Raw genomic sequence first — 22,812 nt, 5'->3', positions numbered from 1 at the left:
TATATTTTACTTTAAACATAATTATGTATCTGTACATAATGATATTACAACAAACAAACTTTAACCTTGACACTTTATAGTGGTTGGGAATGGAGCCAGTTAGTCATCTCTCCCTTTTAAACTGCAATCCACTTAATTTCTTGTCCAGCTTCTAATTTTTTAACTTTCCATAAAGTGCAGATGTGCAGGCTGGACTGGCTCTATACCCCATGGCAAATTTGTGGTTGAGAACATCCTATGCAAATATCCTCCAGTTTCGAAAAATGATTACAGATAGACCATTTCAATTTATCATGGACTGCTATGCATCAATCCTAAAAATTAGCACCAAGTGCTAGTACTTCATCGCAGATGTTTTTATTCAATAGAGACTATATGGGAATGTGTTTTTACAAGTGACTTTTCTTGTTTTGAATAAATTAAATTTCAACTAATTTTTATGGTAAAACCAGTATAGAGCAAAGCCAGTTTGCACATTTGTGCAGTTCGGCATGGTTCTTTGCATCTCAATTTTTGTATTTTATATTCTTAGAATAGTTAAATTAAAAGAGGGAAATCCACAACACAAATTCAGCAGGTAAAAAATTAATTACAAAATACCTTTGGGATAAAAATAAATAAGAAAACACTGTTTATTGTTTTTTTTAGTCATTTCTCTTTCAACATTTATTATGTTTTTCTTACATATGAAATCCACATGGCATTACAATGAATGAGCGAAACATAAAAGAATCATTATAATAAGGAATCACTATAACATGATATGAACACTATTGTTCAAAAACATGATAAAACAATAGGCATTAAAATAATAGATCGCACATATGCTGTGCTCAAACAAAATATTTAGCAAATGCAGACGTAATTTTTAAGTTATTTTAATTCATTACAACAAATCAATTATGCACATCACACTTAAGTGTCAGTCCGTTTTCTTCGTAAAATTATAAACTAGTTGGGGGACCACCAAAACCGGACAACCATCAAACAACAGCAGCACAGAAAATGCCCGATTTAGGTTTTTTTTCTTTGTACAGTGGTTGTCAGTCATTTGCATTTTTATCATTAATAAATGCATGTTTCTTCTATAATTAAGTAATTCAATTTATTACAACTTTCATTAACGTTAATATTTTAATGTCTATTTAAAAAAAACATTGACATTGCAAATTTGGACGTCAAAAGAGCAATACCAGACCTGTTTATTATACTAGCTATAATCATTTGCAGAATAAACAATAGAATATCAAAAACTTCAGCATTTGCTGCTGAAATATTGATTATCGTGTTAAAAATAAAAACAATTCAACTAAAACTTGGATTAAATCAACATCATTTATATATCTGTCTGGACACAGGACAATAATGGTAATTTTGATACCCTCCTCGACAGGTCTCAGATGTGTCAATAAAATCAGAAATAGGGGAGGAACCTAGCTTTACTGTGTCAAGTTTTCAGATCTTAAGCTTTAAAATTATGAAATCTATATGGAAAAATGTTCAAAAAGTGTCCGGTTGATGGTCCCCGGCAAGTACAGTAATATACAAATTTTCAAGAAATTTTTTCTGGTATGATACTATTTTCAGTAACACAAACCAGATATATTTATATATGAACAAACACATCAACTATTTGTACACCTCAGAAAAGGAAGGTTCAGTGTAGAACTGAAACCAAAAGAAAATAAACTTAAAAAAATAAACCAAACTGGTGATAAACTGGTTTTCCGTGAATTTATTAAATTCTATGCCTTGTTATTGCTAACATTTAAAACTTTAAACCAGTCTGAAAAAATGAAATGCTACCATTGGTTGGTTTTAAACATATAGTCAGAATCAACCAATCAGAATCAGGAGGTAAGGACTGGTCTTCATTTCCAAAATGTAACGACCTGCACAAACTAAATAAATTTCAATTAATGTCATAATTTTAACTATATGATTGGGTTTCATGACAATTTAATTCAATGCAATAATCTTCTACAAGGAAACATTGCCCAATTTTATAAAAACTGACAACAAACCCCCTAAATAAAACAATATGATATAATAGCACAACAATTCAGATCTTCATAGATACATAGTATTCATCAAGTAATAAAAAATGTTTGTTTCTGGTCCTACCACCAAAACGATAAAATTTTTCTTTTGAGTAAAAAATATGTGCCTCTAGAGAGATCTATGATACTTCACACTGATTTAGAACAAGTAAAAACATTTCCAAGCTATGAAGGAAAGTACAAAAATAGATTGTTGTCTTCAGTGACCTGTCGGGACTCTATAGAATTACCCCACCCACCTCCATTAAAGTTACTAGCCAAGCTTTGCAACTACATGTACATACATAATACCTAGCATATCAGTTCAAAATTTGAGCAAAAGTAAGAAAAATCTCTATTTTTAGCAACAGTAACCTTGAACCTATTGATGTCCCCCATAGCATAAACCCACCCACCTCAAAATAGGGTACTAGCTAAGCTATGTAAACTACTCATACATACATAATCTTAAGGTATCAGTCCAAATTCTGTGTAAAAGTAAGAAAAAACTCTATATTTACCTACAATAAGTAACCTTGAACTTTAACCCCTTGGCATCAATCCCAAAGAGATTGGTATAGGTCCCTGGAAACTACCATCAAACATAATGTGCAAGACAACTGTCAACAAATGAAAGAACCATTACTAGGCTTAACAGTGTGACGGAAACAAATCGGTCTATATATATGCTCCCCTTTATTTTTGTCCGAAAGCATAAAACGTTCAGGTAGGTCATAAAATTTATGATTTATTAGAAAGCAAGATTTCATTGACTTAAGTAAACTTAATAATTATATAATTGTTATTATTTCTATCTAGCATTTATCATAAAAACATTCTTACAGCTTTCGTACATCTTGCATCAATACAGCACATTTTTAGCCTTGAAGCACAACAAAAACTCAAATAATATTTGTCACCAACATGAATAAAATATTCATGAAACAAAATACATGTTTCTTGCACTAGTCATTGACATGAATAAAGTATTCATAAAACAAAATATATTCATGAAACAAAATATTTTACACTAGTCACTGACATGAATAAAATATTCATGAAACAAATTATCTTGCACAATCTAGAAAACTTAGAATCCAGTACTTACTGAAAATCTCATTACAATATTTTTTCAAAATAAAATTTACAAGATATGCATGCAAGTCTTCTTGGGGCTTACTCAGCATGATTCATACTCTTGCAAATTGTTAATATTCTCTTGCATTGCTTTGCTAAAAATTGATATATCTTTTTTTACAATTATTGGGTCTCTAACGTTATCTACATAATCTTGAGGGTCTAAGTCTATTTTCACCACACATTTCTTTTGTCAACAGAAAATGTGGTATTGACCTAAACATTGATGAAACCTACAGACATCAAATTAAGTGGGATATACATGTATCCCGAGGTATTAAATAAAAGGCCAATCGTACCACATGCATGGATTAATACCTTTTTTGTTCAGCATCAACACTGTGAAGGTAATATGGAGACTTTTCAGCTTTACTGGTGGCAAAAGACTCAGGGGGTGCTGCTCTATACATTATTTTTGCCGTAAGCACCTAAGTAGAACCATCAACCTTCTATAAGCTAATCCAAGGCGGGATTCTAACCTACAGTGAGTGGCAAGTGATTTGATCATTGATGTCAGCAACTTTAACCACTCTGCACGGAGGGCCTCTTCACATCAATGATATGTTCCCAGTTTAAGCCATATCATTAATCACTAGTATCTTTTAAAAAAACAACACAACACCCAGAAAAAAATTGAAGACCCACAAGCAAAATTGTTACCCAATCATCTTCACAGAAACATTTGTTTAATATCCAAAATATTGTCTACAATCTTTGAATGAAATCTTATACATTTTTAAAAAGCCTTTATCTAGTATTTTATCTCAAGTTACTCAGTTGGAACACAAACTTAACCTCCTACAGATAAACCCTCATGACATTTCCCTATAATGACATTTCCCCATAAGCATATAGCGTCTTAAGAACAGAGCTGTGGGTGATATTTCTGCAGCACAACTGTTGATGGACTTAAAATGTGTACATAGCTGAGCTTTCTATAATACTTGGAGGGGGATGACAATATAAATGCATGTATATTATAAAAAAAACATTTTTTTCTCCTAAAAAAATATTTGTTTCCACCATGAGTAAAAACAATTGAACCTTTGAGATCTTCACTTTTACAACACCAGACAAAATAATATTAGATAGAAAGCAAACATTCAAGTATATCCGTTAAAAACTTGACATAACCTAATCCATTTAAAATACAGAATAACGTCTCAAATCTGTCAAATATCTTTCTTTTATTCCTCGACTTGTTTGAAAATAAATCCAGATTTACTAACGGCCATATACCATCAAGATCTTATTAGTTTGTATACTTCTCATAAAGTTCCCAACAAAAGTCGCTTCCAGACGTCACAAGATTTCCTACCAAAAGATCTAAAGGAGGGAATATCGAACATGAATGCAATACAGACCCTGTCAAGTTTACACCAGTTAACATATAAAGTTATCACTGTACAGTCTAATATACAGTGGCACTGTTTGTCAACAATAAATACTGCTACTCTATCCTGTAGTTATTTTCCCTATGCCGCTAGTTGTTCTCAATCTGAATCTGTCCTCAGAGTGAAGGACGATGCATGGCTTTCTGACGATACTGAAAATACATATATCAGCTTTGAATTGTATGGAGCAACACATCTTAAATGTATATTCAATCTCTTATTTTAAGTTTTACAATATATTTAGGGTAAAAGTTTTTGAACTAGAAATGTGTCCATAGGACACGGGTGCCCCAGACGCACCACTGTTCTGTCAATCTTATGACTCTAGGTCAAATATTTTTTGAAAACTAAAAATCTTTTACTAAGTAAAGGGCAAGAACTTTACAAATACTGAATAAATCCACAAGCAAACTCCAAGGTGCAAAAGTACACATGCTGACCAACATTCTTGTAAAGTTTCAGGCCTACAAGTGAAATACTTTTTGAGCTATGCATGAACAAGTTGAAAATTGCAAATTTATACTACTGTAAGTCAAGGGCAATAACTCTTACAAAACTGAAAAAATTCACATGCAAAGTCCCAGGTTCATAGCTTCACAGTGAAGTGAATCATTATTCCTGTAATTCAGTGATGTTGATCATTATTCCTGTAAAGTTGGTTGATTCTAGCTCAAGCCCTCAAGGAACAAATAACAACATAATGAAACGATTTTTACTAAGTCAAGGGAAATAACTCTACAAAATACTGGATAAATCCACAAGCGAAACCACGGGTGCAAAACTAAATATGCTGAGCAACCTTCCCGTAAGGTTTAATGACACTATGTCAAATCCTTTTTCAATTACATGCGACAAAAGTTGAAAATTGCAAAATTTTATTAAGTCAATGACAATAACTCTAAAAATACTAAATAAATCCAGACGAAAATACCTTGGTGCACAACTACACATGCTGATCAACATTCCTGTAAAGTTTCATGACTCTCGGACACATACTTTTTGAGTTACGTGCGACACAAAAGAAGACGGACGGATGGACGGACAAGGGTAAATCTAAATGCCCGCCACTAAAGTGGGGGCACAAAAATTGCAATAAGAATACCAATAAAACCACTGCACATAATCAAATGTTGCAATGTCCCACATCATTCTTTGCTTTCACTAAACTAAATGTCAATAATATGACCAGGCCAAAATAATGCTTATGACCATGTGGAATGCTGATTTGACTAAATGGCCAAGCTGAATACCTCTTTGACCAGGCAATGTTGGTTCCTTGATTCAATTAGATTTTTATAGATCATATCCGAAAAATTATTATCCAGTGTATTTTAATGACTTCAAAATTGCAAAGAAATATTTGAAAGTGAACTTAGCAATGTTTCTAACCTTCGGTCTCGGGATCTACGACACTACTATCTGACTCTTCCCTCTTATAGCTTGCTTGAGCCTCGTCATCGGATTTTCTGAAATTATAAAACAAACAAATTTTAAAATTCAAACATATTCAATAATTATTATTCTGGTTGTTCCCTTTCTCTACATTCAGATTATGGACATTGCTTTTTTCAATATATCACTTGCTTGATGAAGCAGTTTTAGTTTTGTACAAAGCAGCAGCTAAAGTAAACAATCCCTTAATTATAAGTGATAGGCATTGCGTCATTCTGGCCAAATGTTATTTTTGTAAATTTTTAAGTCACTCAGACACTGAAGGTCATGTGCTTTACTGGAAGATGAAGTATAAATTCTTTCAATGTTCCTGGTTACATAAGTTTGAACATACAAAGGGAACAAACAAAGAAATTTTAGTTGGTAGCCTTTACCAATCAAAAATGCAGATCCCCTAGGATACATGTTAGGAAATATTGTATATGAAAATGTAGTGTATAATATATATGAATATAAGCTTTGACAAGTATTTGCCACATGATAACTATTATTTTAACTTCTTAACAGCAAAAAAATTGAAAATATCAAATCAATTCCAATACTATTGCAAGAATAGGACATAATCCTTTAAATATTCAAAATAATAAACTGAACAGAATAAAAATTGCATGAGCATTATAATACTTTGTTTTCTTCACAGCAAACTCCTCAGTGGGAGACTCGGGTTCAGCTTTTCTTTTCCCTGAGACTTCTCCACTTTCTTTCAACTTTTCTTCTTGAACACGCAACTGCTGTACACGCCAATCTAAAGCTCTTAACAAATTTTCTGAATCTTTGGGATTTGACTGAAAACAGATTAGTTTTGCATAAGCATGGTCTATAATTACCTTTTTTCTATACATTCTACAAAATCTGCAATTTCTTTAACCTTAGATCAATTTGGAACAAAATATTATCATTTAAAGGGATTTCAGTTATAGAATTCTACAAGAGCTGTTGATACGTCAGCATGCTCAACTATTTTCAGTGTTTGAAAGATAGATAAAACAAAGAGTTTGGATAATTAAGAATTTTTCAAAAAGGGTCATAATTCTGACAAGATCCAAGTAAAAAGTTATGAGCCCTGGACAGTGACCTCCTATTATGCTTTCAAAGAAGTGTGAGAATTTTCAACCCATTCCCTGAAGTAGTGTTGGAGATTCGGACTTGCAAGCAAAAACTTTACCAAAATTTAATGTGACGCTGATGTCTGGGTGAGAACGACAGCTCTCCCTATTTTTCAAATAGCCGAGCTAAAAACTAAGTTGCCATAATATAGTTTCGCTCTAATTAGAATGATTAAATATGAGGGATAGCCTGCCATAACCTAGTCAATATCACTGCTAGTATACAAACAGTTATAATAAATTTACTTACTATTATTAGAAAGACTTTAACATGATCTCCATCGGTACCCGTGACTCGTACACTTTTTTGACTTGCTCGCTCAACTGTCATACCTGGCCATATCTTAGTGTTTAGAATTAAACGTAAACTTCCTTGAGTGCGCATTACTGGAATTGAAAAGCACAATGGTCAGAAAAATTTCATACAAATAAACTGTATAAAATATCTAAACACTTGCATGATTTTTTTTATTTGCTTCAGTTTTACTTAATTACTTGATTGGTTAATATACAAGTATTTAGAAAGAAGTTCTTGGAGTTTATCATTATTTAGATTTTGAAAAAAAAAACAAAAAAAAACATAAGAAAACTAAAAATATAATATTGATTTAAAGCTGTCATTACTATTCTAAGCGCTTGATAGAAAAATAAGAACTTAGATACTGAAGTAATTTTCTAAGTTCAGAAAGTGTAAACATTTCAGTTCAAATATATAAACTTTTTTTTTTTTTTTTTTCATCACACCAACACAGTATCAGTCATATGGTAACTTCCCAGCTTTACTGATCGGGGAAAACCGCAGGTGTCATTCTGTGCATTATTTCAGGCAGAAACGGGCACCTGAGGTTCTGTCAGTTAGCTGGATAGCTATCTCACATAAAAAAAATACAAAAACTGTGTGTGGCTCAAATTTACAGTAGTGAGAGGCAAGTGGTTTGACTTCAATGACCGTATCCACTGTGTGTTGGACACTCCCACATATATACTTACATAATCTTGATTGAAAGGTCTGTGAGGATTCACATCTCATGTCATTTAATCTCAACAAGCCACGCCCACGCTCTATCCAGTTCTGTGTGTCACCATCAAATACAAATAATTTCCCATTTGTCTGGAAAAAAAAAACGAATTTGAAAAACAAACTTTATACAAACAGGAGCAAAATAAAAACACAAATTTAACATAGACTGAGCAAGTCCTTTCAAGTTTGCTAGATTAACATAAAAATCAAAAATAAACATTTTAGTAGTTCAAATCATGCGTCTTTACAATATTTTGTATCTTGAACTGAAAAATTTAGAAAGTAAACTGTATCTAAGATATGGCAGAACATACAATAGTTAACATAAAGATTATCAAAACTACTCTATTTTTCCTATTTCACATTAACACTTTTCTGCTGATTTGGTTCTTAGTGACTTCAACACTAACAAAGTCATATTGGGAAATCTTTAGTCTTCACTGGTTAAAAAAACACCCTAAGATGCCCTTATGAGCTATATTAAGTCAAAGGTGAATACAGATCTACATACTTGTTCCAAGTCAGTTTAATAACTATAATTCAATATCCTTTGCATTGTTCATAACTGAACTATTCTAAAAAAAATGACATTCACCTGTAAAACATTGGATTCGTTTTCTTCCCCAGTGACCACTTCCACCTCCTCAAGCTCTGTTTCCCGTTTATGGGTGGCCTGATATTCACGTGCAGACTCTTCTAATGTTTTTTCTCTCTCTGTAACAAAATAACACCAGTTTTTTTGTAATGAACTTGTCTTCCTTTGAATTTGGAACAGTCTATTATAAGTTTAAGGGATTTCAGATCAATATTAAATATAATAACATATTAACAATTATAAAAATTTTTTTTAGATAATAATTAAACTCACTGATTAATGAACTGTTTTTTTATTTTTATTTTTGTCAACTATGAATTTCTTTATAAACTAATACAGATTTCTGATTTTAATTCAATTTGTGGGACACTGTTTCATAAACAGGAATTTTTTTTCATTTTCTGAAGAAGAATTTGTCCAGTTTTGAGGAAAATTGAGGTTAAGGACCCTATCTTTAACCAGATGATCGTATATAGTGCCCCAATGCCTGAGTCTTTAATTTGAAGTTTCCATGGACAATATACTTGATTTAAGAACCTTACCAATATTATTTGCACTGTCTGACTGCTCCGTTGAATCAGGGGAAGCAACTCCATTGTCTTCCGGTTTGTCTTCGTGACCATCTTGATTAAATTGCACACGTTCGGCCAAATTCTCCCCAAAAACAAAACCTGAGCTACTGACTAGACCTTTCGGGGAGGTGTGTACACCCTGAATGATGAGAAATACTTACAGATACTACGTAACCTTAAATGACATTTTTGTTTAAAAGACAACTTTAAAGAAATATATATATTTTGTATAAATATAGCTTTTTGAAATAGAGGGCAAGGTGTACTCTAGGGTCAAATACACAACAAACTGTTGGTAATATGACAATTTCTTTCTACGCTTTAACTGATCTAATAAAAATTATCATCCGTGGAAATAATGCATTATACAGTATGTAATATCAAGAACAACTTACAGTAACTTTTTCTGTGAGATTTTGTCCGAGGATATTTTCTCCCTCTCCTGATGAAGATGCACTGTTACTTTTACTTGGACTACAACTACTGTCTGGTAATCTGGAAAATAGAATTATATTCAGTATTAAATACAGCTGTCAATACATGTATTGGTATGCCTTCATGACAAAGCTTATGTCACCAATGAGCAAACTGGATTAAGATTTGTGTCAGATTTTAGATTGTTTATGGAGTTTATTTAATTTAATTAACCTCCTTTGTAATAAATTGCGTATTTCACAAAATTATATCATTCTAAGATTTTTTACAACTAAAGTTGAAAAAACTTAAATCTTGATTTGTTTACGGAACAATGTCAAAGTATTTATAGACTGGACTTACTTTTTTTCTGCCTGTTCTTGTAAAGCAGCCTGAAAAAGGTTTTCCCCACCACTATCAGGGGGTGCTGAATCTTTGAATACAGATGATGATGCCCCAAATATTGTACCTGAATCTTTGTTCTCTTTTTCTGTAACTTCACTTTCTACTCAAGTTATAAAATAATTCAAATAAACCCATGAGCTTCTGGCAATAACTATCAAAATTTACAATGAAAATTTATTTAAAGACAAAAAAATTGGTGCAATGCCGATGTTTTCATTTTCTTAGATTAAGAAATTATTCCTGCATATGGGACTCTCTTTATCAGATATATTACGACACCATTCTTTTAATGTAGGTAATTGTGTATGATTTTAATTAAGATACAAATGAATTTTAACTGCCTTATTTCATGACAAAACTACCGACTCTTCATTATCATACTAGCTTCCATTTTTGTTTGTCCAATGTTTAATCTTTACCTGCATCGACCAGTGCAGATCAAGATCCTCTCACACATCTGTGCTGTCTGATCACAGGCAGCACTGTAGAACATTCATTCAGTATATATTTTGAAAATTTCCCTAACAATAATGAATGGTAATGTCCAGATTGAGAGATGGATTAGTCCATTTAATATATAAAGTGTGGCAGGAATTAAAATTGATAATGAGCGCATGTAAGACAATGATAATTACCTTTTGTGAGACCTTTTGTTGGATCAGGTAGTTTGGCTGGCTTTAATAAAGGAGGTGCACTTCCAGTTTCAGCTCCACATACTGTAAATATACCCATAGGGAATATTGCATTGGTCTGTTATGCATAAGTTACTTTACAGATTCACAGTATTAATAAAACCATGAAATGCATAGGTAAACCTTGTAATGTATAGGTAAACCTTGTAAAGTAAAACCATACCAGTTTGGAATGTCATGAACAATTTACACTTCCAAATAATAAAAGCATTTTTTTCCAAATAAAAGTAACAAATTCTTATAAGTATATTACAAAGAGTATCCTACTAATTAACATCTTCAAAGATAATATCAAAACCTTGAATGTTTTTTTTATATATTTGATTGAATTTAAGTCACACCTGCACTGTATAAGATATATGGTTACTTTAAAGCTTTACTAGCAAAAAATACCTAAAACAACCTGTTGTGAATTATTCAAGTCACAAACGGGCACAATGAGTAGAACCACTTATCTTTCTTAAACTTACACAATGGCATCTTCATTTGAAATGTTTTAAAGTGACTGGAAGGAATCAAATCCAAAGCAGTGAGGAGCATGTGATTCAGAGTCTTTGTACCTAAAACATAGAGCCCTATTTTTTTTTTAAATATATTACCATCATTTTTATTATTTAATGGATGAGCAGAGAGCGCTGATGGGCGGAGAACAAACTTCGGAGGATTCGGAGCACCCGTATATGTACCAGAGGTTGATACGACATCCGACTTCAATGTTGGCCGTGCAGCAAATGGATTCATACTGGGAGCTGAAAAACATTAAATAAATTATAAAAAAAAATTCAACTTGAAATTTGCAGAATTCTTTGTTGGACATTTCCAGCTTCAAATTTATAGAACTCTCCATACTCTATTTGGGGAAAATTAAAATTAAAAACTAAGAAAGTTGGCCCAAAGTATAGAGCCTGGTCAGATGCTATACTATACTGGTGGAAAAAGGTAATCACTAATGGTTTTAGCAATGTAAATGATATAGAAATTCAAGCTTTGACTAGCGTTCAATGATAAAAATACATTATTTATTTGGTTTTTGTTTGTTTGTTAGGCTTTACCCTGTTTTAAAGAGAATTTTTCATCACATTAAGTCAGTCAGTCTACCATATCAGTTTTCCTAGATAACTAACCAGTAATAACCAATTTCTCCACAAGACACTGACAACTATTAATCCTACATATTTGAGCCGCGTCACGACAAAACCAACATAATGGCTTTGCGACCAGCATGGATCCAGACCAGCCTGCACATCCGCGCAGTCTGATCGGGATCCATGCTGTTTGCTTACAAACCCTATTACAAGCAGAGAAACTGATAGCGAACAGCATGGATCCTGATCAGACTGCGCGGACTGGTCTGGATCCATGCTGGTCGCAAACCCAGTATGTTGGTTTTGTCGTGATGCGGCTCATTTCTGAAATCAGTGGTGAGAGACAAATTACCATAAGACTGAATGTTCAAAACCAATTGTCACAGGGAAATTGTATCTTTCTCAAGGATCGAACCATAGACCTCTACTGTACATTACAAATCTGAGGTGATTGAAGTCTTATCAATACAGTTAGGCAGGGCTGCTGCTTCCATTAATGGAAGTTTGGGAGTCATTTACTCCTTGATTTTGGCTTGTGACTTCCAAAATCTAATACTTTCCTTCTTTACCTTTATAATGTGACTCCAAATATCAAAGATTTTGCAGTCTTTGACTTTCAAATTTCGAAACTTATTGGAAGCCCTGGTTAGGGTCATATTGAGATTTTTCACATTTATTATGGATGGAGAAAACATTCCGTATTCCACTTTGCATTACATGTATTTCAGAAACCTCAACATAACCTAACATAACATCAACCTTTTGAAAACAAGCAGGGTAGATTCCTCTAAGTAAAGAATACAAGATAATATCATGTGCAGTATTCCGCTAGGAACAACTGATCTTTAACTCCAAAATATATGAATATCAATGAAAAAATATATCACCAAAAATAAAACAATGTCTTATTACTGAATATAAAACACAATAATACTTCTTATTAATTGATAATGAGCTAAATAAATATTGTTAACATACCATTTATTGTAGGCACAAACTTGGCAGGTTTAATGGCTTGGTAAGAATCATATGCCGGAGGGTCGTTTGAACTTCCGTTGGTTGCTCCCCCTAGTAACAAAAGAGACAGTGTTAATTATATATTTGCTAACATTTCCCAACAATTTTTCACAGTTCAAAAGGCCATGAAAAAACAACTTTTTACTGGTAATTGGTAGATGGATGCTATACATTTTATCATATGTTAAAAATATATTTTCCATACAAAACTTTGGAAAAAGGTCAGCATTTCAAATTTATATAAAAACAAGCATTTGATAGTATTGCGGGCAATACAGTAGTCCCCTACCGGTCCCTCAAAAAGTTCTTTAATTGTCATACACTCCTGTGTATTGCCATTTATAATGAATTTGAGGATGAAGTCTGTATTTGAAAATATCGACCACAAAACATAATAAAATAAGTTTGTCTATATCACAGTAATGTGTTAAGTTTCCATGCTTAGTAAGGAAATTATGTTTATACAACCTTGTCATATTATTACGATGTGGGATTTTAAAGTAAATCCTATAAGGAATGAAGAAGTTGGAGTGAAAATACTAGTTTCTCGAAAAAAATCTAAGTTCAAGGGGGACATAATTCTGAAAATAGTCTTGCTAGAGTATTTAACCTTCTCAAAAATGTTGAGTGATAATAAGAAACATATATATGAAGTTTTAAGTAGATACATTAGGAAATAAAGAAGTTATTTAAAAAAGACAACATTTTTTCCCCTAAAAAATCTAAGTTCAAGGGAGGTAATACTGATATTTTTTGTGCTAGAGTTATAAACCTTGTCACATATGATGTGGTTGATGATCAGAAACTTATATTTAAAGTTTGAAGTAAACACCTTAAGAAATAAAGAACATATAGTGAAAAAGCTGAAAAATTTAAATCAGAAATCTTGAAATTCAGGTTGCCATAGCAACCAGAATTTTCAACATAAGAAGAAAAGAAAAAGATGTGCATAATCTCCAGACTGCCATCTACCCATATTTCAAGTTTCATAAAAATATTTTCATTACTTTTTGAGTTATCACTGGATCCAGTTTATGTGTTAAATTTGCCATATTTTCAGACTATTTGTTGCCATAGCAACCAGAATTTTCAACATAGGAAGAAAAAAAAAAGATGTGCATAATCTCCATACTGCCATCTATCCATATATCAAGTTTCATAAAAATATTTTCAGTACTTTTTGCGTTATCGCGGGATCCAGTTTTGTGGACGGACGGACTGACGGACTGACAGACTGACAGACAGATGGACAGACAGACAGACGGACAGACGGACGGAGGGTAAACCTAAAGTCCCCTCCGGTTAAACCGGTAGGGGACTAAAAACTATTTACTGCTCAATCTAAGGCACAAATTTTTTTTTATTTTTTTGCTTTTAATTATTCTATTCTAAACACTTAGATGAGTTTCAGTTTGAACTATTAAAGGAACTCCACCCTAAAAACATTAAATTTGAAAATCTTACATGTATAGATTATCTGGGGCACTTAAAATTGAAATATATGCAAAAAATATTTAAGAATCATATTTTCTTTAGCTATTTTGGCCCAATTTGAGTGGAAAACATTGCAACACATCTATATAATACCTGAGGCAGATGAAACTTCAGTCTCCTGTAAGAAAAAGAAAGATTACATAGTGATTAATGAGATTTTTGTAACACTTAACTTTATTACCTAGACTGCAATGCTAGCACTTAACTTCTTTTATGCAAATTAATGTTTGTCAACAAGAATACCAGAAAAGTCTTACTGAAGTACAGTGCACTCCGGATATAACGAGATCGTCGGGAATTCGCATGATTCCTCATTATTACCGGGTCTTGTTATAACAGGAACAGAACAAATTGAGAAATCCAACACCGTCGAACATAATTTATTTCTACATTCGCTTTCGCGTACCCCCTTTTTAAAGAGTACATAAGGGGAGGTAACTTTGCACACAGTAGGCTTTGTTTTAATAAAATATACATGTAAATGAATATATCTAGCTATCATAGAATTTAAACAAAACATATGAAAACCCATACCACGTCAAACCGCGTGTGTTTTTATTAATATGTACATTTTAAATTTATTTTTCCAAAAGTCATGCAATGTATTTCTCACGAGCATCGAATAACAATGCAAACAAGAGGGCCATGATGGCCCTAGATCGCTCACCTGAATTATCAAACTCATCCAAACAATTACCTAGACAAGCATTCTGACCAAGTCTCATGACAGGTGAGTCAAAAATGTGACCACTACAGTGTTAACAAGGATTATCCATATTTGAGCAGTGCGACCTAGTTTTTTACCCAGGTGACACATATTCAAACTTGACCTAGAAATCATCAAAACAAACTTTCAGACCAATTTCCAGGATACTTGGATCAAAACAGTAGCAACTAGAGTGTTAACAAGATTTTTCTATTTTTAGCTCCGGTGACCTAGTTTCACATGCGATTTCGAACTCATCCAAGCAATTACCTAGACAAGCATTCTAACCAAGTTTGATGATAATGGAGTCGAAAATGTGACCACTAGAATGTTAACAAGGTTTTTCCATATTTGGGCGGTGTGACCTAGTTTTTCATCCAAGATGACCCATGTTCGATCTTGACTTAGAAATCATCAAAACAAACTTTCAGACCAATTAACAGAATATTTGGATCACAACAGTAGCCACTAGAGTGTTAACAAGATTTTTCTATTTTTAGCTCCTGTGACCTAGTTTTTCATCCGAGATGTCCATGTTCGATTTATTCCCAGCAATGACCTAGACAAGTTTCCTGACCAAGTTTGATGACAATTGAGTCAAAATTGTGACCACTAGAGTGTTAACAAGGTTTTTCTATTTTTAGCTCCTGTGACCTAGTTTTTCATCCGAGATGACCCATGTTCGAACTCATCCGAGTTATTACCTAGACAAGCATCTTGATCAAGTTTGATGATGATTGATGCAAAAATGTGACCGCTAAAGTGTTAACAAGGTTTTTCTATTTTTAGCTCCGGTGACCTACTTTTTCATCCGAGATGACCCATGTTCGAACTCATCCAAGCTATCAACTAGATAAGCATCCTGACCAAGTTTGATGATGATTGATGCAAAAATGTGACCGCTAGAGTGTTAACAAGGTTTTTCTATTTATAGCTCCGGTGACCTAGTTTTTCATCCGAGATGACCCATATTCGAACTCATCCGAGCTATTATCTAAACAAGCATCCTGACAAAGTTTGATGATGATTGGGTCAAAAATGTGACCACTAGAGTGGTCACAAGGTTTTTCTATTTTTAGCTCCTGTGACCTAGTTTTTCATCAGAGATGACCCATGTTCGAACTCATCCAAGCAATTGACTAGACAAGCATTCCGACCAAGTTTGATGATGATTGGTTCAAAAATGTGACCACTAGAGTGTTCACAAGGTTTTTCTATTTATAGCTCCTGTGACCTACTTTTTCATCCGAGATGACCCATGTTCGAAGTCATCCGAGCTATCACCTAGACAAACATCCTGACCAAGTTTGATGAAGATTGGGTCAAAAATGTGACCTCTAGAGTGTTCACAAGGTTTTTCTATTTTTAGCTCTTGTGACCTAGTTTTTCATCTGAGATGACCCATGTTCGAACTCATCCGAGCTTTCAACTAGATAAGCATCCTGACCAAGTTTGATGATGATTGAGGCAAAAATGCGACCGCTAGAGTGTTCACAAGCAATTGTGGACGGCCGGACGGACGACGGACATTCATCGATCCTAAAAGCTCACCCTGAGCAAGCTCAGGTGAGCTAAAAATTAACCGCTTCCTTTGTGCTAATCACTCAATAAAATTGTTTTGTTATAACATTTCGTCACCTAAAGGACAATTTAGCCTGGAGCTTTGACAAAAACAAGACCGACACATTTGATCGCTAATTGCTCAATAATTTCTTCCTTAGTTCACCTTTGTTCTTGGTCACCATTGTTTTTCTCAAGGTGTCAAACTAATGCAGACAAAGTGACCTCATTAAAATTCTAAAAATTACACACGAGACCTCGAATATATGTACGTTGTAACCAATATCTCGCTAAAACCGATCTTGTTATAAACGATATAAAATGGAAAAAAAATAGAAGGAAAAAGGACGGGAAACAGTAAAATGTACGTTATAAGCGGTACCTCGTTAAAACCGATCTCATTATAAGTGGAGTAGACTGTATTGCATGCAATCCTGCACAGGGTATATTATAATATCCTTCAGTAAAAGACCACTTCTTCGAAATGTAACCAAAATTGTGATAGATTTACTGGAAATAGGTTTTAATGCTTCAAGTTTAAAATGTTTAAAAGAAATGTTTGCTAATTGTTTCTGAGAAATTTTTATGAAAAAGTATTTTATATGAAAAATATACTTTCCGATTATTTATTCAATGAATGTTAAAACTTACATCAGAGGATTCTGGGACAGTCTGGCCAGTATCTGGACACTGTCTAGCACTCTGAGTTTCTGAAGTGACGATAATAAAATTACAAAGTTTAAAGATAAACAAGTTAGTCAAAGGATAATTAATCTTAGTGTTAACAAAGACAGTATTTTGGTGTTTTTCTGGCTCACGAATTCACCTGTCCACAGACAAGTGCATTGAGAAAGTCTATATTTGTCCAAAGGTACAGTCATATTCAGTCAGAAGAGATATGTTTGTTATATGTAAACAAATTATTTTGCCATGGCAATTGAAATTGAAAAAACTAGAAATGTGTCCATAGGACACGGATGCCCCCACACGCCACTGTTCTGTCAATCTTATGACTCTGGGTCAAATATTTTTTGGACTACATGTGCCACAAGTTGAAAACTAAAAATCAACAAAGGGCCATAATTCTGTTAAATTTGGTCGCAGCAAAAATTCCTACCTTTACTACCATCTACACATTAAGGTTGTTAATCCCTGGAAGTTTAAGCAAAATCTGCCATCCGGTTTAAGGGGAGTTGCGTTCACAAAATTTGTACATAGTATATAATGAAAAAAACAACAAAGGGCCATAATTCTGTTAAATATGGTTGCAGCGAAAATTCCTTCCTTTACTGCCATCTACACATAAAGGTTGTTCATCCTTGGAAGTTTAAGCAAAATCTGCCATCCGGTTTAAGAGGAGTTGCATTCACAAAATTTCTATATAATATATAGTGAAAAAATCAACAAAGGGCCATAATTCTGTAAAATTTGGTCGCAGCAAAAATTCCTTCCTTTACTATCTTCTTCACCTTAAGGTTGTTCATCCCTGTAAGTTAAAGCAAAATCTGCCATGCGGTTTAAGAGGAGTTGCGTTCACAAAATTTCTACATAGTATATAGTGAAAAAATCAACAAAGGGCCATAATTCTGTTAAATTTGGTCGCAGCAAAAATTCCTTCCTTTACTACCATCTACACATTAAGGTTGTTCATCCCTGTAAGTTTAAGCAAAATCTGCCATCCGGTTTAAGAGGAGTTGCGTTCACAAAATTTCTACATAGTATATAGTGAAAAAATCAACAAAGGGCCATAATTCTGTTAAATTTGGTCGCAGCAAAAATTCCTTCCTTTACTACCATCTACACATTAAGGTTGTTCATCCCTGTAAGTTTAAGCAAAATCTGCCATCCGGTTTAAGAGGAGTTGCGTTCACAAGATTTCGGGACGTACGGACGGACGGACTGACGGACGGACGGACAAGTGCAACGCTATATGCTCCCACATTGTGGGGGCATAAAAATCCATGGCATGTGCAACTGAAAATAATACAAATTTTGCAATGGAAACTTAAACTGGAAAATTGAAAATATCATAAACAAATTAAAATAAAGTAATGAGAATTTCTGCAAAACAGCTAAAAAGCTGTTGTTAAGAATCATATGGGTTTACAGTGTTTTTTTTCCATGTAAATATTCGGCGAAATTCGGCCCCATTCCCCCCTCAAAATAGTATGTTTTTCCCCCCCTCAAAGCCTAAATTTCCCCCTATATGGCAGCCCAAATTTGCCTGCAATAAATATCATATTTTTTGCAACTAACTGCCGAAAAATGTTTTATTAAATGCACGTAAGACTTACTGTTAAGCAAGGTTGTTTACAAATCATTCTCTGGTAGGTAAGGGGAGCTACTCCCGGCGTCCCAACAAGTATAACATGCGACGCATTGATATTTTAGATCCGTATGCAGGGCTCACACTGGCTCAAATAAAATAATAGCCAATAATTTCAACTTAAAAAAAATAATAGCCAAAAGTTCAGCGGACTATTCACGAATTAGCGATTAACAACATAAGCAGTTGATTAAATAAACATTACATTTATATCTTTCAGTTTTATAAGGATTCTCAAATAAACTATTACATTTGTGTATATTGATAACTACCTTTTTTTAAATAGAACCTCAACTTTAATTGTTATTATAGAACAGAATAAAAACGTTATAATTAGTATAATTAATGTATAACAATAATATAAAAGATTCATTATAACTTTATATAATGCTGTTATCAGACAACTTTTTTTTGTTTGTTCTAATCAAATTTTGTCAGCTATAACCACTTTCAATTTCCACATTTCACACAGAACTGGAGTAGATCTAGGTCATATTAGCCTACAGAAATAACACAAGTTTGCAAACTCATTCACAGAATGCAGCCTTTTTTCTGAATAATTTACTGAAAAATATCATCATCACCAATGTAATACAAATTTTCTGCCATAGTAGTAAAGATTTTTAAACAGAACATAGCTTATTTCACCTTTAAATAAATATCAAAATTATCAGTGTCGCGAAAATATGTGACAATCGGATTTTTCCTGTTTTCTGAAGAAATATTCACAATTTTGGTTGTTGTGCAAATAGTTGTTTGGAATTTAATACTTTTTAAATATTTCACCATTGTTTTCACTGGCGATTTAGTCAAGTAGCTTAAAAAAAAAAAAAATCAAAATTTGCAATAATTTACTGGAATTCACGGTAAATTTTGAGTAAGTCAATATCCAGTTTATTAATTTTAAAACGATTTTTTGTGGCTAATTGACGGATATTTGATGGCTATTATAAATGCTGGACAATATCTTTAAAGTACTTATACAATTATACATCTCGCATGTATTTTATCACCTCGGGCAATATAGTTAGCAGCACGTGACCGGTAAAAAGTTGACACTCAATTAAATGCACCCCGCTGGTGTTAATTGGGTCTACTGCATTCATTATCGATTTTTACACCTTATATAAACACTGTTGGAAGTAAAAAATAATCGCCAGATTTTGTAGCCAAAATGCAAAAATAATCGCCAATGGCGACTATGGCGACCGACAGCGTGAGCCCTGCGTATGTTAAGAAAAAGAGACGTATTTTAAACTTGCGTTGCAAGAGTTGCTCCCCTTTTCCACCGCAAAGAAAACAATATAAAATAAGTAAACAAATAAAATTCCCCCTCCTATTGCATTTTTCCCCCTCCAAAGGGCACTGACCCCCTTCCCCCAAAAGTGAAAAAAAACACTGGTTTAAGATAAGTGAGATATACAATGAGAACTGATTACCTAAGATAAATATCATCTTTTTCCATTTTGTTTAAATACCATTGTACTATTAGAGATAGATTATTATCATTAGAATGAATTGATAGTTATAACATTTAATTTCAAATATGAGATCACAAAACAGACTTACATATGTATATTCATATATAGTGGCATTTTCTTAACTTTGCAGTCTCTGAAATTATGCACACGTGTTGCTGCATGATCATGACATGATTGGCTATGATTTAAAATGTATTAGCATTTTATTGCCTTTAATCTGTTAATTTTTAGTTCATTGATCACTTCCTGCTTTACTCAAGATTACAAGTCAATTCAGTCTTATTCATATTGCTTACTATATGAATATGTTTAACTTAACAGTGGGTTTATTAAAATCCGCAAAATGACAGCGAAATCTATCCTAAAATTTCCACACCAGAAAATATTTTCATAAAAGAGTCATACCCCACCCACTAAAAAAAACATTGAGTAAATTTATTGTTTAATGGACGACGTGACATGAGGTTTTGTTAATATTGTAACGCAGCCTTCTTGTACATGAAGGCGTTACAGAATGTAATAACTCGATATATTTGTTAATTGTGAAGAAATAGCAAGAATGTTGCTTATAATTGACATATTTCGCGCTCACCCGTACCTGAGTCGGCCATCTTTGAATATTATCCGATTATCACGTGACCGAGCTAAAAATAAAACGTAAACAAATCCAACACGTGGTTTTGTTGATAATTTAAATGTCTAAATATGAGATTATATCTGTGTAAACACTGATCAACAGCTACATGGAAGATGTGAATGTTTAATTGAAACAATTTTCACAGTAATGGTCTAGAATTTTTAAAGGGGTTATACAGCCAAGCAAAAATGTCTTTTTTTGATGTTATCACAGACTTTAATTGACAATAATTGTAATATAAATCCGTGTACCAATATAACAATTAGCAGTAAATATTTTTGACTAAGTCAAACTAAAAACAATATAAGTAGTCTTGCTTGTGCACTAAAAGTACACATATTTAAGTGCACTACAAAGGCGCATTAAAGTGCACACCCTGCAAGTGCATTTTGTGTAACCTTTAGTGTGAACTCAACTATACATGTACTACTAGTTATAAAGATTTTTGACAGGTTAGATGGCCCTATATAAACAGTTGTTTGGAAATATAACCAAAGCTGCTAGGCGTCAGGGTTATATCACAAACAAGCATTAATATACGGCCATAAATTATAACCTTTCAGAAATATTTATAACAAATTTATAATATAGCAAGCATCATTTTTTAAGAGAAAAAAATAAGTATTCTCCATAAATCAACAGCAGCGGTGTATTTAAAACTATATAATCATCACGATTATCCAATGAAAAGCGGCGTTACAAACGTGCAGTATTATAAGTACATTTATATAGTATCACTTACTTCATTTACTTTAATTCTTGTATAATATCTAGAACGACAGGTATAAAACCCATGCAGACACCTCACTAGACTGTATACTTAATTAAGTTAAACATTGGAAATTGCCTTTGACAAAGTTTTGAATATTGCTTCTTTCATGAATGACAAAACATTACAAAACCTTATATATAATTATTAAACCTGGTTTCTGTGATGAAAAAGGTGTAAATTGGGGAATTATGTATATATACATTGTATATATGTCTAGTGGATTATAAATAAGTTCGATCCTAACAGTATTTTAGTCATATACAGACATGAAGTTTTACTGTAAAACATATCAAATTTTGCTTGACTGTCAGAGACAAATTCTTAACAACCCTTATAAATCATGCTCTAGTCCACTCCAAGAACTGACAAATTCTGATTTTGTATTGAAACACAGATGTTTCCAAAGAAGGACTCAAACCCATCAATCCACAGTTGAAAAATACGGCTCCTCTTCCGTTTTTATTTCTAGTTGAAATGATATGTTATTAAATGCCAGTAACTCATATAGATCTCAGGCACAATATTTCCATCCTTGCATTTTAATGAGAATATGTCTAAAAGATTTTACAAGATAATGTAAATATATACATATAATAGTAGGAAATGTGACTGCAAGAAAGAACTTTAATGCTTTAATGCATGGATTTCTCATGTACAAAATGATTAATAAAGGCAATACATTTTTTTGTACTAACCAGAAAATGTAAGTACTTAAAAAGTGAAATGGATTTGACGTGTTTGAACAATCAGTTTGAAGTTTAAGGGATTTTAATATGTAAATACAAGAATTTAGCAACCAGCAGTCTGGCAAAGATTAATCACTTTCAGTTACAGCTGTTTAGACTTGCAATTAAAGAATTTCTATTCATATAATTCTGTGCCAGTTGCATGTTCAGTGGTTGCTCAA

The 22,812-nt window shown here is 33.0% G+C and overlaps 1 protein-coding gene across 2 annotated transcripts; it reads right to left on the bottom strand.

The window, feature by feature from the left end:
* Window positions 1-639: 639 nt before the first annotated feature.
* On the bottom strand, window positions 640-21,138 carry LOC132726648 (ran-binding protein 3-like). Of its 2 annotated transcripts, none has more exons than XM_060712002.1 (15): window positions 21,095-21,138; window positions 17,341-17,399; window positions 14,517-14,541; window positions 12,891-12,980; window positions 11,427-11,576; window positions 10,771-10,851; window positions 10,094-10,235; window positions 9,712-9,811; window positions 9,287-9,455; window positions 8,745-8,863; window positions 8,119-8,239; window positions 7,379-7,515; window positions 6,647-6,807; window positions 5,960-6,036; window positions 640-4,722 (listed from the first exon to the last, which is right to left on the bottom strand). In XM_060712002.1, the coding sequence occupies exons 1-15, from the start codon at window positions 21,105-21,107 to the stop codon at window positions 4,670-4,672; spliced, it is 1,497 nt and encodes a 498-aa protein (XP_060567985.1). In that variant the 5' UTR covers window positions 21,108-21,138; the 3' UTR covers window positions 640-4,669. The 2 variants fall into 2 exon arrangements, with proteins under 2 accessions (XP_060567985.1, XP_060567978.1); XM_060711995.1 differs by having other exon boundaries at window positions 21,089-21,116.
* Between the last annotated feature and the right edge of the window lie 1,674 nt (window positions 21,139-22,812).

The sequence above is a fragment of the Ruditapes philippinarum genome, unplaced genomic scaffold (assembly GCF_026571515.1).
Source record: "Ruditapes philippinarum isolate M1 unplaced genomic scaffold, ASM2657151v2 ctg2541_1_1_1_1, whole genome shotgun sequence".
NCBI classification, from domain to species: Eukaryota; Metazoa; Mollusca; class Bivalvia; order Venerida; family Veneridae; genus Ruditapes; species Ruditapes philippinarum.
Note: the sequence above shows the minus strand (reverse complement) of the source record. Positions and strands in the feature narration are given on the sequence as shown.